Source organism: Notolepis coatsorum (assembly GCF_963971535.1).
Source record: "Notolepis coatsorum genome assembly, chromosome: 18".
NCBI classification, from domain to species: Eukaryota; Metazoa; Chordata; class Actinopteri; order Aulopiformes; family Paralepididae; genus Notolepis; species Notolepis coatsorum.
The window spans coordinates 70,232,185-70,259,994 of record NC_140182.1 but is presented as its reverse complement, the minus strand read 5'-3'; the positions used below and the strand labels follow the sequence as shown (position 1 = coordinate 70,259,994).

At 42.3% G+C, this 27,810-nt stretch overlaps 1 protein-coding gene across 1 annotated transcript in view; it reads left to right on the top strand.

Annotated features, from left to right (window-relative positions):
• Positions 1-27,810, top strand: part of ano2a (anoctamin 2a) — a gene marked incomplete at both ends in the record, with an annotated part of 102,621 nt that overhangs the window by 45,358 nt on the left and 29,453 nt on the right. Inside the window, 8 exons of the mRNA XM_084335228.1 lie at positions 3,487-3,564; positions 3,802-3,852; positions 5,122-5,193; positions 9,397-9,598; positions 18,065-18,176; positions 19,465-19,522; positions 19,627-19,727; positions 20,856-21,034. Of these exons, the coding sequence (XP_084191354.1) occupies positions 3,487-3,564; positions 3,802-3,852; positions 5,122-5,193; positions 9,397-9,598; positions 18,065-18,176; positions 19,465-19,522; positions 19,627-19,727; positions 20,856-21,034 (853 nt within the window). The remainder of the gene's footprint in view (positions 1-3,486; positions 3,565-3,801; positions 3,853-5,121; positions 5,194-9,396; positions 9,599-18,064; positions 18,177-19,464; positions 19,523-19,626; positions 19,728-20,855; positions 21,035-27,810) is intronic.

Here is a 27,810-nt window from a genome sequence, read left to right as displayed (position 1 = left end):
GTCCGACCATGCATTGTGATTGGTCGAGAGCGTTCTAAACCGTGAGTATATTCATGATACACTCACGGTTATATCACCATGAATATACCACTGCGCTGGCTTTAGAATGTTGTAGAAAGTTTCAACTGCCATTCATCAAACGGAAACTGTCAACATGACATGACCTACTCCGCGGACAACGTTACGTTTTAATTTAACGTACCCGTTAACTATAAACGAGTGGATAGCTATAGAGGAGTCTAATGCAAGCGAAAGTTGGAAAAAGGCCGTCGACTTGGTGGTGTTGAAGTATTTGCGTCTTTTCTCCAGCGTGTCCAGCTCATCTTTCATTGGATTGGCATGTCTAATAATGCTGTTTTTATGAATACCGTTAGATGTAGGCCCATCCTCTATATCTATCCACTCGTTTATAGTTAACAGGTATGTTAAATTAGACTAATACGTCATTTGTTTGCGTTGCCAAGCTTGTTTATAGCCTACTCCATTTGATATTCCATAGCAACGAGACATCTTTAGGAACTATTTTTCTACGCCAAGTTCACTGAAATCGATATAAAAGACCCTAGAATTGTCTCTATTCATCCTATATTTTTCCCGACGGTGCAACTTGCTGTATAAAAGCAATAATACACTCGATAATTCACTCAATAATTCGCTCTCGTGGCTGCGGGCGCATCACAGCCGTGGCAATATTCATGACATACCACTGGTTCGAATGTATTATTGCTTAAATATCTGTACTACAACCACTCAGAGTGTAGCACTCAATTTCGACACTGTTTGACAAACAATGCCACTTATCCTTAGCTGTCAGATTTGTACCCCTCCTGCTGATTGTTGTTCACATTTTATAAGTCGCTTTGGATAAAAGACTCAGCTAAATTACTAAATATATATGTATGGGGGGAGGTAAATATTTAAGGAGCTTGAATGGCAATGGGTCTCATTCCCGAAATTTTTTCAAAGATATATTCTGGAAGACTTATCTTGGAACCACTGAGACATAATCTATGACAAGTACACTCTGAGTCCTGAACGTGCTGGTAATATGTCTTAAGTGGCTGAAAAGGTAGCATAAATTATATTATCTGATATCTGCTTGGAGAATGGCATTCTGTCTTAAACTCTAAAGCGCGTTCCCGTTCAGCTCATTTGCATACAAAACAACGCCTCCATAGCTCCTTATAAGGCAACTGGTGACGCAGCTGTGTGAAATGGAATGGCGGAAGTGCTTTGCGAGCCGCGTGATTACGAAACCTAGCGTCAGTCAGTGCCAATCAGAGAGCGTCTCCGAGAAATGCGGCTAGGTTTCGTAATCACACTTGCGCCCATCAAAACTAGATTAGATTAATGTATTGGCATCATATACAGCTCGCGGTACACACCTGCCGCAGCGCGCGCACACACAGACACACACACGCGCGCGCGCGCAGTACTGTATATGAATGAATGAATGACATATAATATATATAGCCTACGGCGGGCGTAATGAATGAACGCAGTATGGCTTATTATTCCATAATTAAGCCTATAGACTACTGTTCATTCGTAGGCGCACACAAGACTTGTTATGGAATATTAATGCAGTCTATTTCCACCGATTAGCTTTAGTTCTTATTTATTTATCCACTGTCATTTCAGTGTTGGTGTATAGGCTATATAGTGTATTTCAATATAAGTTTAATTGATTAATGATATATTCGAAGGAATGCAGGTTTATAGCTATATCAACCCCCTCCAATGTACAGTAAATGACCAAGTATGGTTTTGTCAATATTCCAATGTACAGTTTTGCTTGTACAGTGTAAGTCTATCCCCCACCCACCCCTCCTACCCAACCTCCTCCAACAGTTTCTACGTCAAATGTACTCTCTTTTCTGGACTCTTTTTGTATCACAAACAGTACTGTATTTGCAAATCTGGTATGTCTTAAATGTATAGATGTAGCAGTACTGTCTATCTGTGTCATGTGTGTCATATATGTTATGATGAATTGAAAATGGGGGACCCTGATGTAAACAAGACGAAATTCTTTCTCTGGTCTGCATCCCCTTATGTAATTGAGCTGTACTGTACCCATTCTGCAATCTGTTAATAAAGTTTTCAATCAATCAATCAATCAAACAAAGGTCTGTCCCATTGTATACCAATCAATGGGATACATTGCATGTTGACCTGCATTCTTTCAAATGTATATAATTAATCATTAAAACAGATGTGTAACAAATAAGAAATACAAATTCCACAGAAGGCATTCAATTATTATTATTTTCAATCATTTCACAATAATTGCATAATTGTGTTTGAATATCTGAGTAATTATTTGTCCAAAATAGCTGGTTCAGATATGGTTAATCCAGCTGCCCTGTGATCAGATGAATCCATATTATTTATTTTTCCGACATCAAATGCGTAATTTCTTATCGTACAAATATTGTCATATTTATTTTAATTATGATTAAGTAATTAATTCCAAGGAGGCCTGTAGCGTTGACGTGAAGGAATCACTATGAGAATTCAGTCTGTCAAGTTATAATAACATTTTAAATTAGTCAATCAATCATGAGATTTGATCGTGGGCTGAGAGCATATTTAAGTGTGCTCCTCAGCACTCTTAAATCTGCTCTCAGCCACGATCTAATAAGATCTCAGGAAAGTTTGGGGACTCCCACTCCCAGCCCCAATATGTCTTAAATGGGCCGAAATCTGGCTAAGATGAAATATTTTGTCGTAACTTCGTTCGGGAATGAGACCCAGTGTTCTTCCCCCTATCCCCCCCTTTTAATGTCCATATGAATCCATATAGCATTGTTCACAAAATATAATGTTTTTACATAAATGCTTCCAACTAAAATATTTGAAATAAAAACAAATCCTTCCATAATCTACATTGAAATTATATTAGATTCAAATGTATTGTCATTATACAGCACAAGTACATTACCACAAAAATAAGTCTGGCATCCAACCAGAGTGCAAATATAACAGTAAAGTGCAATAGTAATATACAATGTACAGGTGATTCGGGGTACAAAATATATAAATGAGTACTACTGGGTATAATGCTAATCTGATGTATGTACAGAGTTGTTACATGGGGATTTTGGCAAGTGTTCAGTCTGGACGTAATGTGTCCAAAAGTCTCTTACAATTCAACTGATCAGTGACATTGAGTGGGGCGACAGTGGCTCAAGAGGTAGAGCTGGTCGTCTGGTGATCGTAAGGTTCCTGGGTTGGATTCCCACTCCTCACGACAGCATGTCGAAGTGTCGTTGAGCAAGACACCCGATGAGCAGGTGGGCACCTTGCATGGTCGCCTCCGCCGTGTGTGAATGTGTAAGTGAATGGGTGAAATGTGAGGAACAAATTGTAAAGCGCTGGATAAAAGCTTCTATATAAATGCACCGTTTACCGTTTATCATTGAGTGAAGCTGTTGACCAGGCCTACGTCTCTCACCAGTCCATGTTCCAACGTGTGTTCTGCAGGAAGAGCTACGGCCGGAGTACCAGTCTGCTTTACAGGAGAAGAAAGAGAGGATGAGGGCAAAGAACAAGAAGGACGAGGTACTGGATGTGTGTGTGTGTGTGCCCATATTTATGTAACTGTGTTTGCACAAGATGGAGTTGAGGCGATCATCTTAACAGGTCCGCAAAGAGGTTAAGCTCATCTCTGTAACAGGAGCCATATTACACAATTGCACTTTAACCGACGAGCCGCCACCGTTAACTCCATCCCCCGTCCCAACATCCAACCCCGCCCCCCCTCCCCCATCCCTCTCTCTCTCTTCTACTCTGTTACAGTCCAAGCAAACCGGTGCAGATGGTGAGATGGACCAGATGCTGACCACACAGGTATCACTGCAGCTTTCTATGTATGAGGGAGGGATAGAGGAAGGTGTGTGTGTGTGTGTGTGTGTGTGTGTGTGTGTGTGTGTGTGTGTGTGTGTGTGTGTGTGTGTGTGTGTGTGTGTGTGTGTGTGTGTGTGTGTGTGTGTGTGTGTGTGTGTGTGTGTGTGTGTGTGTGTGTGTGTGTGTGTGTGTGTGTGTGTGTGTGTGTGTGTGTGTGTGTGTGTGTGTGTGTGTGTGTGTGTGTGTGGTGACGATGACAGATACATCTAGGTGATTTAGGCTCTAGAGTCTCTTGACAGGGTTGTTTTCACTTCCACTGCGACACACTGAGTCAAGTCACCTCTAAGCGGCAGGTAAACGAGCAAAGCCAACTATTAGATGGCACACTCTCTTACTTCATCGACCGCATGACGGGTATCATTATGATTAGTTGTTATGTCTTCATGTATGTGTTTGTGTTTGGGTGAGAGAGGAAACCCCCCCTGCTCCATGGTACCATGGTTGAGTCCAAAGCTGCTTACCTGCCTGAGATTAGCCCAGATTACTGGTGGACACACAGAAAGGGGGGGAGAGGGAGAACAAAGGAGGGGGGGGGGGGGGACTGGGGTCCTTTCATCTGGCGAATGTGTATTTAGCTGCAGCAGTGAAAAAAAATTCACTTTATTATATTCACCACACATACTGTACTGACCGTTCTGTGATCACACTGCATAGTCTCCTGTTCTATATATGCATACAGTATGTGTGTGTGTGTGTGTGTGTGTGTGTGTGTGTGTGCATGTGCATGTCCGTGTGTGCATGCATGGATTTACAATGAGTAAAGTGCGTATGCATGTGTGTGTGTGTGTGCATGTGCGCATGTGCATGTCCATGTGTGTGCATGCATGGATTTACCATGAGTAAAGTGCGTATGCATGTGTGTGTGTGTGTGTGCATGTGCATGTCCATGTGTGTGCATGCATGGATTTACAATGAGTAAAGTGTGTATGCATGTGTGTGTGTGTGTGTGTGCACGTGCGCATGTGCATGTCCATGTGTGTGCATGCATGGATTTACCATGAGTAAAGTGCGTATGCATGTGTGTGTGTGTGTGTGCATGTGCGCATGTGCATGTCCATGTGTGTGCATGCATGGATTTACCATGAGTAAAGTGCGTATGCATGTGTGTGTGTGTGTGCATGTGCGCATGTGCATGTCCATGTGTGTGCATGCATGGATTTACCATGAGTAATGTGCCTATGCGTGTGTTTGTGTGTGTTTTTCCAACAGCACGAGCCAGATACTCTGGATATCGAGGATCACCTGTCTGGTTACGTCATCAACGTGTCCACGCTTCTGTTTATGGTACTGCGTTACACTCCTCCATCATAGTGTCAGTGTTCCATCTCTACGGCGTCCGTCCACCCCCCCCTGGTTCCAGAAGAACCTTCTTCTCTGTGGCCATACAGGCTCCAGCGAAGGTTGCAGTGTGTTTATTGTTTTCTACTATTACTGCAGAGGCTAGGACCATGAGATGCTTCAGTAACCAGAGATGGGGCGTGACAACACAGAGCTCTACTGTTCTGTTTTAGTAGCGTTATCACTCAACAGTTCACCAGGTGTGCCCAGACGTGGCGACACGGAGGGTCGAGGGCCAGTATATAACAATGGGTGGTGGTATGGGTGCCAGAAATGTGATTTGATATTGATTATTTGCAAATTGAACAAGTACACATTACCGTCTTGGGTCTCATGTCATCATGGTGTTTCTAACCAAGAAAAAAATCTGTCCTCAAAATAGACCAAATAGAATATCTTCTCATTCTTCAGAACATATGGGTGGGCCAAGAATTATTTTGTGGAAGGTGAAATTTGGCCTGTAGGTCCTACATTGGACAGCCCTGCTCTACACCACGCTACAGCCCTGCTCTACACCACGCTACAGCCCTGCTCTACATCACGCTACATGTCTTAGCCCTGCTCTACACCACGCTACAGCCCTGCTCTACACCACGCTACAGCCCTGCTCTACACCACGCTACAGCCCTGCTCTACACCACGCTACAGCCCTGCTCTACACCACGCTACAGCCCTGCTCTACACCACACTACAGCCCTGCTCTACACCACACTACAGCCCTGCTCTACACCACGCTACAGCAGCCCTTCTCTACATCACGCTACATGTCTTAGCCCTGCTCTACACCACGCTACAGCCCTGCTCTACACCACACTACAGCCCTGCTCTACACCACGCTACAGCCCTGCTCTACACCACGCTACAGCCCTGCTCTACACCACGCTACAGCCCTGCTCTACACCACACTACAGCCCTGCTCTACACCACACTACAGCCCTGCTCTACAGCACGCTACAGCCCTGCTCTACACCACACTACAGCCCTGCTCTACACCACACTACAGCCCTGCTCTACACCACGCTACAGCCCTGCTCTACATCACGCTACATGTCTCAGCCCTGCTCTACACCACACTACAGCCCTGCTCTACACCACACTACAGCCCTGCTCTACACCACACTACAGCCCTGCTCTACACCACACTACAGCCCTGCTCTACACCACGCTACAGCCCTGCTCTACACCACACTACATGTCTCAGCCCTGCTCTACACCACGCTACAGCCCTGCTCTACAGCCCTGCTCTACACCACGCTACAGCCCTGCTCTACACCACACTACAGCCCTGCTCTACACCACACTACAGCCCTGCTCTACACCACACTACAGCCCTGCTCTACACCACACTACAGCCCTGCTCTACACCACACTACAGCCCTGCTCTACAGCCCTGCTCTACACCACGCTACAGCCCTGCTCTACAGCCCTGCTCTACACCACGCTACAGCCCTGCTCTACACCACACTACAGCCCTGCTCTACACCACGCTACAGCCCTGCTCTACACCACACTACATGTCTCAGCCCTGCTCTACACCACACTACATGTCTCCGTGTTGTCTGTTTAGTTTTCAAATCCATATCAGGTTGTTACAATTACTACAAGTATTTCCAACAAAATATATCAGTCAGCTTGGTTGTGATACCTCACCTCCGCGACTTGTTGGCATGATCGCCAGACTGGGTCACATATATGATTATATGGTGACAATAGAATCAAAGTATAGAATTGTGAAATTATAGATAGAACTAAGAACTACTGAAAGCGTATGTATACAGGATGAGATACAAGACAATGGCTCAGGGTCATATGCCCCAGGGGGCAGGAGAAACCACTCAGAATAGGTCGAGGCAGAGCAGGTAAGGTTCGACGCTGCAGGTCAGACAGAAGGCAATATGAAGCTGTTCATGAAGTTGTGCTCATGTCCAGTATGAGGTAGAAGGTCACTGGACTGTCTATATCGATATATTCACTCAGAGAGACAGGGACAGGGGTCTCTCTGAGAAAAGCAGACATGGGAGCAGATAACAGACATCCTAACTAAACTAGACAGATTAAGCTAAGGGTCAGTCCCCAACCAGGTGAGATCCGGGTAGGTTGAAGGAGAGAAAAGGTGGGTCTTAAGCAAGGATTTAAAGGCTTCGACAGAGCAGGCGCCCCTGATGACAGCAGGTAATTTATTCCATAGGTAGGGAGCGTGGTAGACAAAGGCTCTGTGGCCGGCGGATTTCTTTTTAACCCTAGGAATCGATAGAAGCCCTGCATTTTGTGAGCACAGAGCATGAGCGGATAGAAATTCGGATAGAAATCGGATAGAAATTCAAATAAGAAATGTGTAAGTGAGGAATAGCCCTTTAAAGTCAGATCTGGCTTGAATATGAAGCCAGTGTAGGGAGGACAAGACTGGTGTGATATGATCACATTTCTAGTTTTAGTTAGTATCCGTGCAGCCTCATTTTGCATAAGTTGAAGATTTTTGATGCTTGAATTAGGTAGGCCTGAAAAAAGCGTGTTACAGTAGTCTAGACATTATGAGACAAATGCATGAATTAGGGTTTCAGCATCAGCCAGAGTTAAAATAGGGCAATTTTTTGCGATATTACGAAGATGGAAGAAGACAATTTTGGTGAAATTTGTGCTTTAAATGAGAGGGATGAATAAAAAACGACTGCGTTTTTTTATGGTGGAGTTCTGAGATACATGACAAGTATCCAAAGTTGAGGGAGATGTCCTCAAACCGGCATCTGTTTGGGGGGCCAACGACTAACATCTCAGTTGTATCTGCGTTAAAGAGTAGAACGTTTTGCGACATCCACTTTTTAATGGCAAGCAGGCAAGCCTCGAGATTTTGTAATTGGGAGGAATCGTTTGGCTTAAAAGGTATGTATAATTGGGTGTCATCAGCGTAAAAATGTAAGTGAATGCCAAATTTGCATATGATATTGCAGAGGGGTAGCATATAAATAGAATATAGCAGAGGGCCCAGAACAGAGCCTTGTGGGACACCGCATTGCACTGTGAGGGTCTCAGATGTTAAATCATTATAGACCACAAAGTGCGTTACCCTGAATGCCAACATGATTCTCAAGCCGACTCAGAAGAATGGAATGATCGACAGTGTCAAAGGCTGCACTGAGATCAAGCAATAAGAGCACAGAAGTTTGGTTTGAATCGAGAGAGAGAGCAGTAAGTCATTTGTGACTTTGGTAAGCACTGTTTCGGTAGAGTGGAAGGCTCTAAAGCCGTATTGAAAAGATTCATGAAGATTGTTATTTGATAGATGGTCAGTAAGTTGCGTTGCTTATTTGCGCATCAGGTGGGAAGCTAGCCACTGTGTCAAACTCGCCACGACACAGTTCAATTAATTTAGGTCAGGAACAGGGTTTCTTCTACAAAGTGAAAGACTTTGTCAGTGAACACCTTTCTATGTTAGTGATGTGCTTTTTTATATCGTGCATCATTTATCCACATTGGCATTGTGTGCACATTTTCTTTCTTTTGTCAATACAGGGAGCGTTTTGCTTTGTCAATCCGGGGGCCTGCTAGCGGGTGGGGCCTGTCTTTGATTAAAACGGGTGAAACATAGCTAAGGCCACCTACGTGAGAGTGTAGCTTGTTAGCTTGAAGCCCTGTTGATCCTAGTGACAGGGATTTTGAAAACAGTAAAAAAGAAAAACAGCAAGTGGAAGGGAAGGATGCCGGCTGAAATAGTCTGCGCCAATGGGAGGCTTACACCCATGGTTGACATCCTGTGAGTCAGACTACCACTAACCTAACCTTTTGGTTTGGAAAACGTACAGTAGGTCTAATCCCAGAATCGCTTTTCAGTTGAGCCCTCAGCCCCAAACCCTCAAATCAAATGAGCACCTGTGACGTTTAATCTTAAGCAATTATGACGGCCCCTTTGTGTGAGGAAGTAGGTCCTTGGCTGCTGGGATCTGACATGTGTGTGTATGTCTGTATATTGTAAATGCTATAATACAGAGTTATATGGGTTATATGCCGGTGTATACGTAGGTATATAGAAGGATTATATGCAGGTATATTCAGACAGATGTGGATAGATGTTTATACGGTAAGAATAAATATATATATGGTATATACAGCATTATTGTACATTAAACAGATCTGTGTGTGTGTGTGTGTCAGATGTGTGTCACCTTCTCTGCAGTCTTTGGGGTGGCTATGTACCGTATCTGCATGTTGACGGTGTGGTCCATGAACCCTGACCCAGAGGCCAAGGCCAGCGTGAGGATGACCGTCACCACCACGGCCATAATCCTCAACATGTTGGTGGTTCTGGTCCTGGAAGAGGTCTACGGAGCTATCGCCGTCTGGCTGACTGAGCTAGGTAACGCAGCTCTTCTCCTGCGATGTGCTGAGTAGGCTAAACATTTCATTAGGCTTCAAGGAATTGGCTAACGACAGCCTCTCTGTGTGACAAGCACATTGTGACATTTACACCACCACTGACACGACAGTCCGCAACTCGGATGACTACAATCTCTTTCTTTTTTTCAACTTATTGTTTTTATTCAGCACAAAATCAAGACAGTACAGATATACAGATATATTTTACAACACGTTCTCAATTAACAGCATGCCTGTACTGTATCATTAATAGACAGCTATGCTTGGGGAATATACTACATGTGTGGATCAAACCACCAGTACGTGTTGAAACAAAGACAGATTTAAGAAGTAAAAATAATAATAACGATGATATACGAGTGATATTAGTAGTTACAGTTTAGATGCAATCATGGTTGTGTATTGAAGGAATGAGAAACACATTTAGATTAGTTAAGTATTACTGGTGAGATAAATCAAACAATTTTGAAAAGAAAATGACAATAAAATGGGAAATAAGATAGAAAATAATAAGATGAAAATAAATAAATAAATAATACGGTGCCTTTATAGCCCTATACACTCTATACATGGCCACTTTCTATCGAACTGTTCACCTTGCAACCTGACCAGATGAGTCATCCTCTCCATGTCCTGAATTTCTTTAACTTTGTTTAGCCATTGGTTATGTGTTGGGGGACTGGGCTTCAACCAATTAATTGTGATCATTTTCTCGGCAGCAGTTAACAGTATTTGAAGAAGATACACATTTGTCCTTCCCTCAATGCCCTCCGGTATGACTCTGAGGATGGTCGTTTTGAAATCTTGTGGAATGTCAAATACTTTTTTTTACATCCCTGAATACATCATCCCAGAAGTGCCATAGTTTTGGGCATGTCCAGAAAATGTGTGTATGGTTACCTATATCACCACATCCCCTCCAGCATTCGCTTGTGGGAGTTGTACCTGCTTTAGCAGTCAATAAGGGGGTCTTGAAAAACCTACTAATGACCTTCCATTTATATAAGCCTAAACTCCACTCTGAGTTGTTCGAAAGATTTAAGCTGGCTGGAGTGAATAAGTTGGTGAACAAATTTCAGACCCTTTGTCCTCCATCCACTGAATCCTGCATCCAAAGTTGATGGTGTAAAGTCCCCAATGAAACCAATTGAGGTCAGGCCCGATGTTAAAGGCAACCTGAACTCTTTCTGGACCGCTCTCTATATTTTTATCGTAAATCTGGACCACACACCTATTGAGTCCTCCCTTATCTTATGCCCAGAGAATAATAAGGTAGTAAGTTGTTTCTGTGTAGATACATCTTTTTCCATTTTAACCATCTTGATGACAAATCATCTGTGATCCAGGTGTGCAAGGGTCTAAATTGAGCAACCCAGAAATAATATTTGAGATTAGGGAGGGCCAAACCGCCAGCAGGTTTGGCTAGCTGTAATGTTTTGAAACGCACTCTAGGTAATTTCCCCTGCCATATGAAACGAGTTAATTATATTGTATATTGTTTACACTGCCTTTTTATTCTATTTCTATTTTTTACTTCTCCACTGTACTATAATTCTGTGACCTGTACCTGTATGTCTTTTACTACCTGTACCTCCCTTCCCCCCTCCCCCATGCTGCTATGATACAGAAATTCCCCAAGGGGATCAATATATATCTTATCTTAAAATAGATAGCAGCAAAATAGACAAAGTCAAGGTAAGGCATAGAACATTAAATCACATATTTTTTTCATATTAGGATCTAACATTTTAAATATGCCTCTTTGATTACGATTTGATTTTTCACTGATACACATAATATAATAAATAGACAGAGTAAAATAGTGCAATAAAATAGTTTGTAAAATAAAATAGACAGAGTATTTTCAAATAGACAGTAATAAAAGAGAAAAGTAGAATAGACTGATTGAACTTTATTAACAGATTGCAGAATGGTTACAGTACAGCTCAATACAATAACTGCTAAGAGGATGAAGACCAGAAAAAGACTTTCGTCTTGTTTACATAAGGTTCCTCCATTTTCAATTCATCAAAACATTTAGAGACATACAAATATGTAAGAAAGAGAACATCATAAAAATAGAAAACAAAAGGAGAAAAAAATATACATTAGAGGGGGCTGGGGTTGGGTGGGGGGTATTTTGACTTTTACCGGGGCCCGTTTCTAATTGCAGCCACCCATAGGTTTTGAAGGAGGGTAGGGACAGAGTAAAATAGAATAGACAGAGTAAAATAATGCAAAAGTAGCTAAACAACATTGTTGTAAGTGATAAATATCCCCTATAATTGTGCTCGAGAACTTCACTGCACTTCAGATAATAATAACTCCAGTGTGAATGCCTCGTTGATAATTTATCGTAATTTTAATTAGGTTACAACTTAAAGTGTGAGTTTATTTCGATAGGGCGTTCGTGGCCTATAATATCTATTTGGTTTATTAAATCACTAGACCTATGATAGCCTAACAACTGCCATAAAACATGAGGAAGAAATCAAACCCAGCAGGCAATAGGAGCAGATTTGAGGTTATATAATATCTGTAAATATCTGTAATTCCGGTTGGCCCCATTTCCCATTTATCGCGCTCACAATGCTAGCGTGAGCATCCAAACATGTATTCAAACCTTTGATTTATTCTCGAAAATGACAATTGAGGTCACCCTAATTTTCGATGTTGCAGAGACTATGCATAAAGTGCAGACATAAGAATAGGCATAAAATAAGTACAGTGTTGCTCGAAGGCATGTGAACCCCCGCCAATGTGTGTGTGTGTGTGTGTGTGTGTGTGTGTGTGTGTGTGTGTGTGTGTGTGTGTGTGTGTGTGTGTGTGTGTGTGTGTGTGTGTGTGTGTGTGTGTGTGTGTGTGTGTGTGTGTGTGTGTGGTCTATTTATCCACTTTGATAACTAGTCGTTCATCATCCATCTAGCCCAAGTTGCACAATTGCAGGTCAAGATAGCCAGTAAAATCCAGCACAAATGTATTGTTGTGTATTACAACGTGTATTGTTGTGTATTACGAGTGTATTGTTGGTGTGATACAGGGTAGAGTGTATTGTTGGTGTGATACAGGGTAGAGTGTATTGTTGTGTATTACAAGTGTATTGTTGTGTATTACATTTACATTTAGTCATTTAGTCATTTAGCTGACGCTTTTATCCAAAGTGACTTACAAGTTCTGTACGACAAGTCATCAGGAAGGGCACAACTCTCAGCTGAGTAACAATGTTCATCATCACATCATTGATTGATTGATTGATTGAAAAGTTTATTAACAGATTGCAGAATGGGTACAGTACAGTACAGCTCAATACATACAATTGTTAAGAGGATGCAGACCTGAGAAAGACTTTCGTCTTGTTTCCATCAGGGTCCCCCATTTTCAATTCATCATATGACACACACGACATACAGATAGACAGTACTGCTACATCTATACATTTATGACCTACCAGATTTGCAAATACAGTACTGTTTGTGATACTAAAAAAATCCAGAAAAAGAGTGTATATACATTTGACATAGAAACTGTGCATTGGAGGAGGTTGGGTAGGTGGGGTGGGGCTGTACATTGGAGATGGGGGGGGGGGGGGTGGGTAGGGGGGACACACACACTGTACATTGGAATACTGACATACATTTGACATAGAAACTGTACATTGGAGGAGGTTGGGTAGGTGGGGTGGGGTTGGGTGGGGCTGTACATTGGAGGTGGAGGGGGGGGGGGGTTGGGTAGGGGGGGGCACTGTACATTGGAATACTGACAAAGCCATGCTTGGTCTTTATTGTACAACTGGGTTAGGACATTTGTAGGGGCCAGTTTCGAATTGCAGGTGTTCTTTGAGAGGGTTTTTGAAGGTGGGTAGTGATTCACATTCCTTTACAGCTTTGGGTAGGGCGTTCCACATTGATGTGGCATAATTGCGAAACGTGTTTAGTCCCTTGTTTGAGCTGAATCTGGGTTTTACATGATTTGTGGAGCTCCCTCTGGTGTTGTGATCGTGGTATTCACTGACCTTTGGGAAGTATTTTGACATGTACATGGGTACCTTGGTCGTGTAGTGTATCTTGTAGACCAGGCCCATTGCAAGTTGCTGTACTCTGTCGTCTACTCTAAGCCATCCTAGGTTGGCAAAGTGTGCAGGGGTGAGGTGGGTTCTAGGAGTCAGGTCAAGCAGTAGTCTGACTAGTTTGTTTTGAGATGTTTGTAAATTGGTTTTTAGTGCCTTTGAGATGCTTTGGTACCATGAGGTGCAAGCATAGTCATAGTACCCTTGAATGAGTGCTCCTGCCAGAGTCTTCAGGGTATTCTTGTTTACCAGAGAGGAGATCCGGTACAAGAATCGAGTTTGTTGGTTGACTTTTTTTATTACATTGGATGTAATTTTGTCACAGGAAAGATTAGTCTCTAGGATGAAACCCAGGTAGGTAATTTCATCTTTCCTTGTGACAATAATTTGTAACTGAGAAGCCGTCGGTCTCGCTGAGTTTGTTATTTGAACCGAAGAGAATGGACTCTGTTTTGCCCATGTGTAATGATAGTTTGTTGTCGGCGAGCCATATGCAGATTTTGCCTAGTTCCGAGCTTCAAGTTGTTCTTGTCAGAGACCAGCAGGGCTGAGTCGTCCGCAAACAGGAACAAGTTGCAGTCACAAGCTGACGACATGTCATTTGCATAAATTAGGAACAGTAGTGGTCCTAGTATGCTTCCTTGTGGAACACCACAGTTCACTGTGAGGGGGGGGGATAGGGTACCGTTTACCTCCACCATCTGTTCTCTCCCCTCCAGGTAGGATTGTATCCAGCTCACTGATAAACTATCAAAACCAATTGCTTTTAGCTTGTCAATCAGAATGGTGTGATTGACAGTGTCGAAGGCCTTTTGTAGGTCTAGCATGACCATGCCGCAGTATTTGCCTGCGTCCACCTCTTGCTTGACGTGGTCGTTCAAATAGAGAAGGCATGTGTCAGTGGAGTGGGATGTTCTGAAGCCAGATTGGAATTCGTAGATTCGATTTTTATCCGCGAGGTACTTTTCGACCTGTTCGTATACTATTTTTTCCATGACTTTCGAGATGGATGTAAGGATAGAAACAGGGCGGTAGTTGCCTGGGTCTAATTTGCTGCCCTTTTTGTGCAGGGGTGTTACTCTCGCTATTTTGAAGTCCTTGGGGACGTGTCCCTGTTTTATGGAGAGGTTTATTATGTGTGTGATGACTGGGGTGATGGCGGCTGCTGAGTCTCTGAGGAATTTGGAGGGGATGTTGTCATGGCCAGTGGCCTTGTTCGGTTGGAGGGCGCTCAGTTTATTGAGTACCTCATCTGTAGTTACCATTTCCAGTTTGAAATCGTCTTTGTGGACACCTAGGTTCTTGTAGTATGCTACTATGTGTTCTACCCCATACTGCCCTGAGTGGGAGGGTAGTTTGTTTACCAGTGTTGTGGCTATGTTTGTGAAGAAAGTGTTTAAGTAATTGGCTACATCCAGTTTGTCTGTGATGAGCGTGTTGTCCGTCTTTATGTTTATGTTTGAGAACCTGGTTTTAAGTTTTTTACTGCAGCCTATTTGATTATTGAGTAATTTCCAAAGTTCACGTGGTTTAATTTGTTTTCCTCAGTTTTGTCATTGATGACATTTTTTTTTGCAGTTTTTATCATGGAGTTTACGTCATTTCTTAGTCTGTTTCTTTCTAGTTTGAGTTCAGTCACGTGGGCTTGGAGTTCACTGCTTGTGCTTTTGGTAAGCTTTGACTGACTTTTACGAAACTCAGAGCATTTTTTGTCTCTGGCTTTCATAGCGGTCAGTATTTCAGTGTGCATCCACGGCTCAGCGCGATTTTTTACCCTGGTGGTTCTTAGGGGGGCCATGTTGTTTAGTTTTGAAGCCAAGCCAGGTTTCTTCAACCAGTGTACCATTGAGTTCATCTGACCAGTCCAGGCTCTCCAGTTCAAGGTTAAAGGCCTCGCTAGAGTAGGTTTTGAGGTCTCTAGATGTGACTGTTTTGTCACAGCCAGCCTTTTGCTTTAGCTTTTTGCGGGTACAGAATATCATATAATGATCACTTAACCCGCATGCTATAACCCCTTTATTGGAGATCATGGACTTGTCAGAGGTCAGGATGAGGTCAATGGTAGTCTGAGTTGATTCACATACCCTTGTGGGTTGGTTGATTAGCTGGCTGAGGCCGTGCAGATCACAAAGCCTACTGAAGGCCTTGAAGACGGGTGCTGCTTTACGTAGCATGTCCGTGTTCCAGTCCCCAATAAGGATTTTTTCTACGCCCTCCACCCCAGCTAAACACCCATCAAGTGAGTCATAGAAGCCACTGTGTTCTGGCGGTCTATAGATTGTGCCTATTAGTACTGATTTCGCCCTTTCAAATAAGATTTCAAGCCATACAGTTTCAATCTCGTCATGGTTAAGGTCAGTACGGTTGCTGAATTTGGTATCTTTGTGAATATACACACAGACGCCACCTCCATACTGGTTTCTATCCCTCCTGATGATTGAATAGTCCTCGATTTCTATCTCTGGATCCTGAACAGATGAGTCAAGTTTTGTTTCTGTGAAACATAATATATTAGCCTTACCGTTTAAAAACAAATGTCTGATTTCAGCCAGTTTGGGTCTCAGGCTGTTTATGTTTAAGTGAAATGTGTATTGTTGTGTATTACGAGTGTATTGTTAGTGTGACACAGGGTAGAGCGTATTGTTAGTGTGATACAGCGTAGAGAGAACTTCATATTGAATATGGACAATGATGGAAATTAATTCAATTAGAATACAATTAGAATACTTCAGAATCCAGGTCCCTGGCCTGCAGTCAGCCTATGAGCAATGTCCAAATCAGCCCTGCAGTTTGTCAGACAGACAGACAGACAGACAGACAGACAGACAGACAGACAGACAGACAGACAGACAGACAGACAGACAGACAGACAGACAGACAGACAGACAGACAGACAGACAGACAGACAGACAGACAGACAGACAGACAGACAGACAGACAGACAGACAGACAGACAGACGCAACCATCATGATCTCTCCAGGCTTCCGCCTGGTGGAGATAATATATAAATTGATTCATATTAAGATATCATGAAACAATTGCACCTGGTAATCATGATAATAGAACTTTGATCGCTGATTGGCTACTCGTCTTAGTAATGATTTTACATTCAAACGTGTTAGGCTCTGCCCTAAATATTTGTTCTGTAATTGATTTTTGTAAATCATTAGTTACAAACTAATAACCCTCTATAAAGGAATGTACATCCTAACTTTGGAACAAACTGAGACATAGCTGGTGAAACCCAGTCCAGAGGTTTGACCACTACATTATTACTTGGTACCAAACTACTTTTCACGAGATTCATCTCTCGTCAATAAGAATAGAAACAGCCTTGCTTATGTATCCACACGTAACGATGCAAGTCTGCATCTGTGGTTTCAACCCTGTATAACCGCTGTGTACCGCCGCGCTGTCATGATGTTGAGTCATGGAGAGGCTTGGCCTTACTTAGCCAATTGACTTGAACCTATAGCCCAGCCAACCACGGGACCACTGAGCTCATTGGACCATGTTAATTGGAAGTATTAGTCAAGCCAGTTTTCAGCTTAGGGCAGACTAATGCTTCTGTGTCTCTGCATAGGGTTGTTTCAACGATGGGTTGGGGTGGATATCAATTGATCCATCTCAAACCCCGGCCCTCTTTTCTTGATCCTCCAATCACAGTGGTTGCTTCCATTGGACAGGCTCTCATAGGCTGTGAGCATCTCCCCCGTTTAAGAGATGTTGATGAGTGGTTGCCAGCAGTTGTCTCTCAAAAGGGTGTAAAGTGATTGGCTGCACGCTTTCTTTTGCGACTGTCAACAATATACCAAAGTAGATCATACATAAGTGTGAACAAGCCCTTAGGTGTGTGCTTCATGTCTTACCTTGGTTTCAAAACATAATCCTGATATTGTCGGAGGCGACAGACCGACAGTGGCTCAGGAGGTAGAGCAGTCGTCTGGTAATCCTGAGGTTCCCGGTTCAATTCCCGCTCCTCCTTGGCAGTGTGTCGAAATGTCCTTGAGCAAGACACTTAACACCTAATTGCTCCCATTGAGCAGGTTGGCACCGTGCCTGGTCGCCCTCGCCATTGGTGTGTGAATAAGTGAGTGAATGGGTGAATGGGTGAATGTGAGGAACAAATTGTAGCGCTTTGGATAAAAGCTGCTATATAAATGCACCATTTACCATTTAATTTGAAACCACTTTCAACAGTGTACAGCGACATACTGTATTATTATATAGATATTGATGTCTGACCTGCCAATTTAACTGTGTTTAAATTTCTGTTTCATACAATACAATCCAGTGATATCAACTGCTACATTATCATGACCTGGTTAACTATTGTATAATTGATTGATAATAATGTTATTGTGTTTCCTGTCTAACAGAGCTTCCTAAAACAGAGGCAGAGTTTGGGGAGAGGTTGATCTTCAAGTCTTTCTTCCTCAAATCCATGAATGCGTTTGCACCTATCTTCTACGTGGCCTTTTTTAAGGGAAGGTGTGTACAGACTCTCAGACCGTCTATAAGGCCTTAAAGGGAAGGTTTGACGATTCAGGAGCTATGTACTGTATATACATTTCTTTCTCGCTTATCAATCAGGGTCTCAAACAGGGTGAGATGAACTCACCCCCAGATTCCTCAATAATGTTGGTTAGTATAGTAAGAAGAGCGACACCAGAAGCACACCATTTAAACTACAGCTGTCTGTATATACAGTACATAGCTCCTGAATCGTCAAACCTTCCCTTTAAGGCCTTATAGCTCCATTCGCCCGACAAAGAAAAGTGGGCCCGGTGACATTTGACCATTGCACAGGCCAAGATACAAGGTTTCAAAGGGTGCTCGATAGCGCCGTCTAGCTGGATGCGGCCGGTATTGCACTTTGGCGATCTCAGACTCATTCCCTATGCTATGGTAACAGCAAGGTCCCTGGATGAATAATGAATAAAAATATAGAATAAAAGAATAAACGACTAAAACCCGAGATATCTCGGGTCTGGCAGCCAACGCATGTCGAGTTAACCCGATTTATCTCGGGTTTGGCAATTAATGAGTTAACACTTTGAATGCCACTCACAGCTTTTCTCGGGTTTACCCCCCACGGGTTGAATGCCCATCACGAGAATATTCGTTCAGGTAAGGAATCTATGTTATCAGTCTTAGGATAATCAGACTCGTTTTCACGGATATATAAGCGTTTCGCCTATATGTGATATAGCTGTTTTGACTGTAAAAGCCATCAGGAAATAAGAGCAGCGATTATCAGCGCGCGGCACGAGCGTGCGTGCGCACACATATACTATCGATTATCTAGCGTTTATTTGAAAACGATTCATAAATAGGCCGACAAATGACAACGTTCTAGAATATTCCAGTAAAAGGCGATTATCATAGAATGGGTTGTTTTTTCCGCGAAAACGAGTGCTATCAAATGGAAATGAAGCAATAAAAAAACAATCTGCTTTGACAATGTTGACTGGAAAATGAGTCTTTGATAAGCGACAGGCAGATTAGACACAGCCATAATTTAAAACATAGATTAGGCGATATTAACGTTAACATTGGAGTGGATTTGGGCATTCAAGGGGGTAAAAAGGAAAACACAGACTGGCTCTCAAAGTGTTAAAGGGAAGGTTCGGAGATATCTACATGTTTTTTTCTTTCACTTAAAGGCCTGATGCACGGCACGTATTTCACACCATGACTGTATACATTGCTCTCATTTCATGTTCCTTTGTCTGTCTCTTCTCCTCACCATGTCTGCTTTGGTGTGTGTTCCATACAGGTTTGCTGGGCGACCTGGGGATTATGTTTACATCTTTGGAGACTATCGCATGGAGGAGGTGAGGTTCATTTCAACACTTGCATCACTGACCTATGTGTGTGTGTGTGCTCTGCTGCATGTGTGTGTCTTAATTACTGTATGTGTGTGTTTTACCTTCCACAGTGTGCGCCACCAGGCTGTCTCATCGAGCTGTGCATCCAGCTCAGTATGATCATGTTGGGGAAGCAGCTCATCCAAAACAACGTCTTTGAGATTGTCATACCGTACGTAGTTCAAGCTATAATAACTATATCTTGCGACCAAATGAGACCACTTCCCAGAATCTCAATCTTTATTTTACTACATCATTATTGGAATGGAATTTTGGAACCTATGGAACCTGTTCTAGTGACTGGCTGGTCCTTAAGGTTCCCCTGAGTTTGCTCGGAACAGGGTAAATCTGCATTGTGTTATGATGGCCCTCAACTCATGGAATGAATGCCAACAGTCCTTAAATTAAATTAGATTAAAATGTATCGTCATTATTCAGCACAAGTACAGTACAACGAAAAAGACGTTTGGCATCCAACCAGAGTGCAAATGTAGCAGTAAAGTGCAATAGTACAATGTACAGGTGATTAAACTGGGTACAAAATATTAAAGCTTGAGATTCTCCCCTCTATTGCAGAGTTTAAACCCATCTCCAATCTTTGTCAATCAAGTTGTATGTGTTTTAATTGATGTGTTATCTTTGCTCTTTGCCTCGTCTTGTTGTCTCTTTGTTACGATTTTACATGCTGTGTGATTTTATGTGCTTTTCTTTGCTCATTTCTGTATGTACACTCGACGTGACTGTAAATTAGGGAAACCTCGGTTGTTTTCAAGTTCAAGTTTGTTTATTATTTAATTGTCACAATAAAATACACATACTTTACGTGAAATGCTTGGTTCTGTATGAGCCCCTTTTCTTTGTCTTTCGAGTTTAAATAAAGGTTTGAAATTAAATGAAATCTAATTTTAATTGCAGTCGTGACACGTAAACACAGCGGCCCTCGGTCTGTTCCCCGCCCCCTCAGTCCTGCCTCTGTGTCTGCCCGCAGCAAGCTGAAGAAGATGTACCGGGCCATGCAGGAGGAGAAGGAGGGGAAGAGGCTGGCTGCTGCTGACCCTGACCCTAACCCTAACCCTCTGTGTCTGCCCGCAGCAAGCTGAAGAAGATGTACCGGGCCATGCAGGAGGAGAAGGAGGGGAAGAGGCTGGCTGCTGCTAACCCTGACCCTAACCCTAACCCTCTGTGTCTGCCCGCAGCAAGCTGAAGAAGATGTACCGGACCATGCAGGAGGAGAAGGAGGGGAAGAGGCTGGCTGCTGCTAACCCTGACCCTAACCCTAACCCTCTGTGTCTGCCCGCAGCAAGCTGAAGAAGATGTACCGGACCATGCAGGAGGAGAAGGAGGGCAAGAGGCTGGCTGCTGCTGCGGCCGCGGAGGACGAGAAGGACGGCACGGAGGAGAAGAGGCCCAAGCAGCAGTTTGACAAAGACTTTGCTCTGGAGCCGTTCGAGGGAGTGACCCCCGAGTACATGGAGATGAGTGAGTCTGCACTTCACTCGCTCACTCACTCACTCAAATTTAATACGCGTGTTTGTCTTAATGTGTGTTACACATATGCTTGTGTGTGTGTGCTTGCACACAGGGCCGCCTCAGGGGGTGTGCGAGCAGTGCGGTCGCACAGGGCCTCGCGGGAAGGGGGGCCTCGCATTTTTTTTTTTATTATTATTATTATTATTATTATTATTATTATTATTATTATTATTATTATTATTATTATTATTATTATTATTATTATCATTAATATTATTATTATTATTATTATTATTATTATTATTATTATTATTATTATTATTATTATTATTATTATTATTTTTTTTTTTTTTTTTTTTTTTTTTTTTTTTTATTATTATATTTTTTTTTTTTTTTTATCACAGACCTAAAATCTAGTTTTGCTTATATGCTTATATATTTCACATTAGACACGTTTGTAGAATGTGTCTGACTTGTTCCTGGCTCTGCGGCTCTGCAGCAGACATACTCACTATTGGAGCTCTGGGGCTCTGCAGCAGACATACTATTGGTTTCAACGAAGGGAGGGGTTACATCATGTGTACGCCGGCGTGCGTCAGCTGCGTTTGACTATTTCGCGCGTGCAGCTTTGGAGGTTATGCTTACAGATACAGCTGGGAAAAGTCCAGGAGCAGCTGTTTGCCTGCTGTTATCACGTCGCTTGGCATGGTTAATGTTAACAATGACCAGCGGGGGCGCTCTCATACAGCTGGTGACAACTGCCCCCGACGCGCCGGCTTTTTGTTCATTCATTGGAGGAGCTCCGCACAGCTGGTGACTTCATTCATAGGATGCTACAACGTCCTACAGTATGTCTACAGACTGCATGAATGAATGTTGCTGAATTAAAGAATGAATAAGTTAAACGTGTGCATAATACAATAGTAATAATATATAATAAGAATCCAACCAATAGAGCGACATTGTGCAATAAACAAGTAAACAACGTGTCAAATCTAACTTCATTAGATGGCCGACGTACAGTACGGCTCTCTTTTCCATTCATTTCATCAAAAGAAAGCGTTAGTGTAATACTTCTTGGTAACAATAGGTTTGTGTACGCAATGTTGCTGAAATAAAATAATTAAACCGTTAAGACCTGTCGAATTAGCAGTGGAGGTGCTACAGTAGGTGGGCTCTATTTATAATGGATATATTTTGTCTGGTACCGTGGTCTAGTGGTATAGGTTATTCCTTTCAAGCTGACGCCCGGGGTTCGAATCCTAGCCGGTTTAATATATGTATTTTTTTTTTATTATTTATCAAATGAAATTGCCCGCAACGATGTGCATAATACAATAGTAATAATATATAATAAGAATCCAACCAATAGAGCGACATTGTGCAATAAACAAGTAAACAAAGTAGGGCATATTTTACAGTAGGGCACTTTGAAACAACCAATCACGTTGCGCGATAGCACGAGCGATGCACAGTCAGGAAGTAATGTTACAGCTGAGTTCACTCATTCCGAACGGACAGCGTATAAATGTATAGATGGAGCTGTACTGTACTGTACCCATTCTGCAATCTGTTAATAAAGTTTTCATTCATTCATCCCCTTAACAATTGTGTGTATTGAGCTGTACTGTATTGTACCCATTCTGCAATCTGTTAATACAGTTTTCAATTAATGTCAGACTGCCAAATTACTTCCACCCTCATCTCCAAAACAGTTGGCGTGAACAAATAATACTAGAGACAGAATGAGTTTAGCTTATTTTTTTGGTTTTTCTTTTAATCAGTGAATTATATTCCCATCCATATCCCCAACTTTGTGATTTTTACATACTGATCAGACGGAGGCAGAATAGCCTGCACATACATCAATGCATCTCTTGTAAGATATGAATTGCGGCATACATTTTCCCAAACATGGTGCTGTTGGCGTCAAGCACAGGAGGTGAGGGGTGGATTGTCACCACCTGTTTAGCTAGGGCAGAGCGCATGTAGAGGGCATAGAAGAACCAGACGAGGCTGAAGATGCACAGGCCGATGGAGATGTTGATGAACACTTTGCCCATGTCAACCTTCTTCTTCTTCTCCTTGCGGTGCCGCTATATATCAACAACAATCATTCACAAATAATAGACCGGAACAGGAATGGAAAGGAAACGTCAGTGACGTCACATACTGGATTTACTACATCGCCCTCTGTAGAACACAAATGAGCAAGGGCGCACATAATAATAATAATATATTTAACACCCCCACTCGAACTTAGCTTATTGTGGTACAAAACAAAAATATATATATATATATATTCTCCCTCTTTGGCCTTCAATACAAAATAAACAACAACAACAAAAAAAACATATTGGCACATCCATGCTTTTCTTTCACTCTAACTAAGTGCCAAACAAATACTGAGCAAACTTCTTCAGTTGTAGCTTAGTGGCTGGTTTTGTCATCACATCAGCAATCATGTTGTCAGTAGGACAATATTCCAAACATATCCTCCCACTATTCACAGTTTCTCTTATGAAGTGATATTTTATATCAATATGTTTACATCTTTGCCTGTTTACAGGATTCCTGGCTAGTGCAATAGCTCCTTGGTTATCATCATAAACCTTGGTTTGTGCATACTGACATCCATCAATACCCTTGAGTAGCTGTTGCAAATACATACACTCCTGTATGGCTGATGCTAAGGCCATGTATCCTGCCTCGCAGGTAGAAAGTGCAACTGTTGGTTGTCTTCTACTCTTCCATGAAATGAGAGAGCTTCTCTCACTTAGACTGGCACTACGTCCCAACAGGGGGGTAGTGACTAACCTGTGTAGGTGTGACATTGGATTGGCAACCCCCCCACACACCATTGAAATGCTAATTGTTGGGGGACCCTGATGTAAACAAGACGAAAGTATTTCTCAGGTCTGCACCCCCTTAACAATTGTATGTATTGAGCTGGACTGTACTGTACCCATTCTGCAATCTGTTAAAATTTGATATTACATTTACATTTAGTCATCTACCTATTGAAGCGTTGAGAGAAAAAGACAGCCAAGATTGTACTTTAAACTAAATTACTTTTATTTGCCTGTATTCTAAATTACATGCAATGCAAAGTAGAACTGTAATATGTACTTTCTCAGTCAGTGCTAAATGCAGTCCTCTTATGCAGCATCACTTTTCACATCAAAACAAAAGTAGAACTGTAATGTGGACTCAGTCAGTCACACTTATTTAACATGATCAAATAATTATTATAATATTTTTTACTTCACTTTGAAATATTATAGTGAAATATTTTGCAATGTTGTCGCATTTATCTTGTTGAAATCCTCCAACAGGCTCTTTTATGTAAGTTGACTGGTTTGCACACCAATAATACAGTGCAATAATAGAATAGTAGAATAGATAGTAAAATTATGCAATAGAATGGCCAGAGTAAAATAGTGCTACAGTACAATCAACAGCGGGGTGTATTAGAAGGCTATGGTGAAGAGGTACGTTTTTAGCTTATTTCTGAAAATATTAAGAGATCTAGCTTCCCTAATGTCCATAGTGTGTTCCATAACTTTGGTGCATAGTTAGTTAGCAAAGGCTGCATCACTGATTTTCTTTAGACTGTGACTCGGAACCTTCAATAGTAGATGATCGCAATGTTTATACTTTGTATATAAGGAGGAGGACCTTGAAATCAATTCTAAATGTTACCGATGATTACTGATGTAAACAGGGGGATCCTGATGTAAACAAGATGAAAGTCTTTCTCTGGTTTGCATCCCCTTAACAATTGTATGTATAATTGTATGTATAACATCTGCCAATTTTTTTTATAGTTTTTGATTCGCAGCGGGATCCGGAAGCGCCACTGAACCGTGAGTCGAATCAGTGAATCGGTTCATTGCCGTGAGCGTGTATCGAATCGCTCACTCACTGAAATGATCCGTTGGGCACATCACTGACTGTTGCCTTTGACACACCTCTGATGTGGGAGATGAGGTCAAAGGACATGTCGTGACGCAGTTTGACAAGGGTGATAAATAGCTGATCTATGGGTGAGATTATGGTGCTCCTTGTCTTCTCTGTGTGCAAGAAAGAAAACAAGTGCTGAAGCACTGGCCAGGTAACACCTGTCATCATCTTGCATTTGGTGTCGTTGCTGTCCACAGATGAAGCGGTCAAGGAGCTTGACTCGACCTTGGTTCTCTGTTGGTCACCATCCTCCTTGGCTGCATCACTCTCCTTTTTTCACGCCGCTCATGGCGACTGATGTTTGTTGACGTAGATGGTGTAGACTGTGATGTTGAAGGGAATACAGGTATGTAGTCTGGGTGTGTTTGGTCATTGACCTTTGCTCCTGAATGAATGAATGAAAACGTTATTAACAGATTGCAGAATGGGTACAATACAGTACGGCTCAATACACACTCTTGGATCAAATAACAAACTCAGCAAGGCCAACGGCTTCTCTGTTACAGTGGGTGACAATATTGTCACAAGGAAAGATGAAATTACCTACCTGGGTTCCATCCTAGAGGCAAATCTTTCCTGTGACAAAATGGCAACCAATGTAATAAAAAAAAGTCAACCAACGAACAAGATTCTTGTACCGGATCTCCTCTCTGGTAAACAAGAATACCCTGAAGACTCTGGCAGGAGCACTCATTCAAGGGTATTACGACTATGCTTGCACCTCATGGTACCAAAGCACCTCAAAAGCGCTAAAAACTAAATTACAAACATCACAAAACAAACTGGTCAGACTACTGCTTGACCTTACTCCTAGAACCCACCTCACCCCTGCCCACTTTGACTACCTAGGATGGCTTAGAGTAGACGACAGAGTACAGCAACTTGCAATGGGCCTGGTCTACAAGATACTGTACACTACACCACTAAGATACCCATGTGCATGTCGAAATACTTCCCAAAGGTCAGTGAATACCACGACCACAACACCAGAGGGAGTTCCACAAATCATGTTCAACCCAGATTCGGCTCAAACAAGGGACTAAACACGTTTCGCAATTATTAAAATGATAATACTTTTATTAATATTAATTAGGCTACTGCTGGCCATTCATCAAGCGAGACATTGCTGATTGTTTATGTATTTTATAAGACAAGACTACAGCAGCCGTGTATCTTGGATGTAATGATTGATTGATTGATTGATTGATTGATTGATTGAAAAAAATTAACAGATTGCAGAATGGGTACAATACAGTACAGCTCAATAAACACAATTGTTAAAGGGATGCAGACCAGAGAAAGACTTTCGTCTTGTTTACATCAGGGTCCCCCATTTTCAATTCATCATAACATGACATACAGATACAGTACTGCTACATCTATACATTTATGACATACCAGATTTACAAATACAGTACTGTTTGTGATACAAAAAGAGTCTAAAAAAGAGAGTATATGATAACGTTAGCACACTGTCGATGGCTCATTGATTTAACTGTAGCTACTGTACAGTAGCAAGCCAAGTTACTATGGGGGACCCTGATGTAAACAAGACGAAAGTCTTTCTCTGGTCTGCATCCCCTTAACAATTGTGTATATTGAGCTGTACTGTATTGTACCCATTCTGCAATCTGTTAAATAAAGTTTTCATTCATTCGTTCATTCACTTACCGATCTTTGTGCACCTTCTTAGTTCAAGTGTCGAACGAAGTTGGACGTTGCATGATTGCATCTCCAACTGTGATCCTCGAACCGCACGTTTTGCATACTGCGATTCGTTTTGTTTATCACCGCATAGTTTTTATAACGAAACGCAACAATCTTGGGTAGCATTTTACATTTCGCCGTTCGGAATGAGTGAACTCAGCTCTAACATTACTTCCTGACTATGCATCGCTCGTGCTATCGCGCAACGTGATTGGTTGTTTCAAAGTGCCCTACTGTAAAATATGCCATACTTTGTTTACTTGTTTATTGCACAATGTCGCTCTATTGGTTGGATTCTTATTATATATTATTACTATTGTATTATGCACATCGTTGCGGGCAATTTCATTTTATAAATAAAAAAATACCCGCTGGGATCCAAACCCCGGGCGTCGGCTTGAAAGGAATGGGCATTAAGCACTAGACCACGGTACTAGAACGAAAATATCCATTATATATCCCTTATATGAACCTCCACTAGCAATCGACAGGTTTTAACTGGTTAAAACAAAGTGGGTCTGGGAAATGAAGTGTGGATTCGCGCAAAATGAATTAATATATATACATTTACATACAGATCGTTATACAGTATACTGTGTAGGACGTTGTAGCGTCCGTCTAATGACTTTGCGCCTCCTGGCGGCATAAAATAGAACAGCAGCCTGGGTTCCTAATTAATTTCCGACGTGATATAACCGTGCTCACGTCGCGGCAAAGCGCCCAGGAAAACTAAACGCTTCATCTGTAGTTATGCCAGCCAAGACGAAGAGGACGGTCATTCGGCAGATGGACTGAAGATGAAAGTTGTTGCATGTTAGACGGTTCAGTCAGGCTAGCCATGTCGGCTTAGCTAAAGGCAGGGACAGCTAGTTAGCTTTAGCTTCGTTATAATATCGAGTGCTAACGTGTGGTTCAGTCGGGATAGCCATGATGATGTCGGCTAGTAGCTAGCTTAGCTAAATGCTAACTAGCGTTAGCTAACCTAGAGGGGGCGCGTGCAGCATTGTTATGCCAAGATGAAGAGGACGGTCATTCGGCAGATGAACTTCGTCAACTCCACGCAGTTGTCTCCATCCTCTTGGACGTTTGGTGAGTTTTTAATGCACTCTATTCTA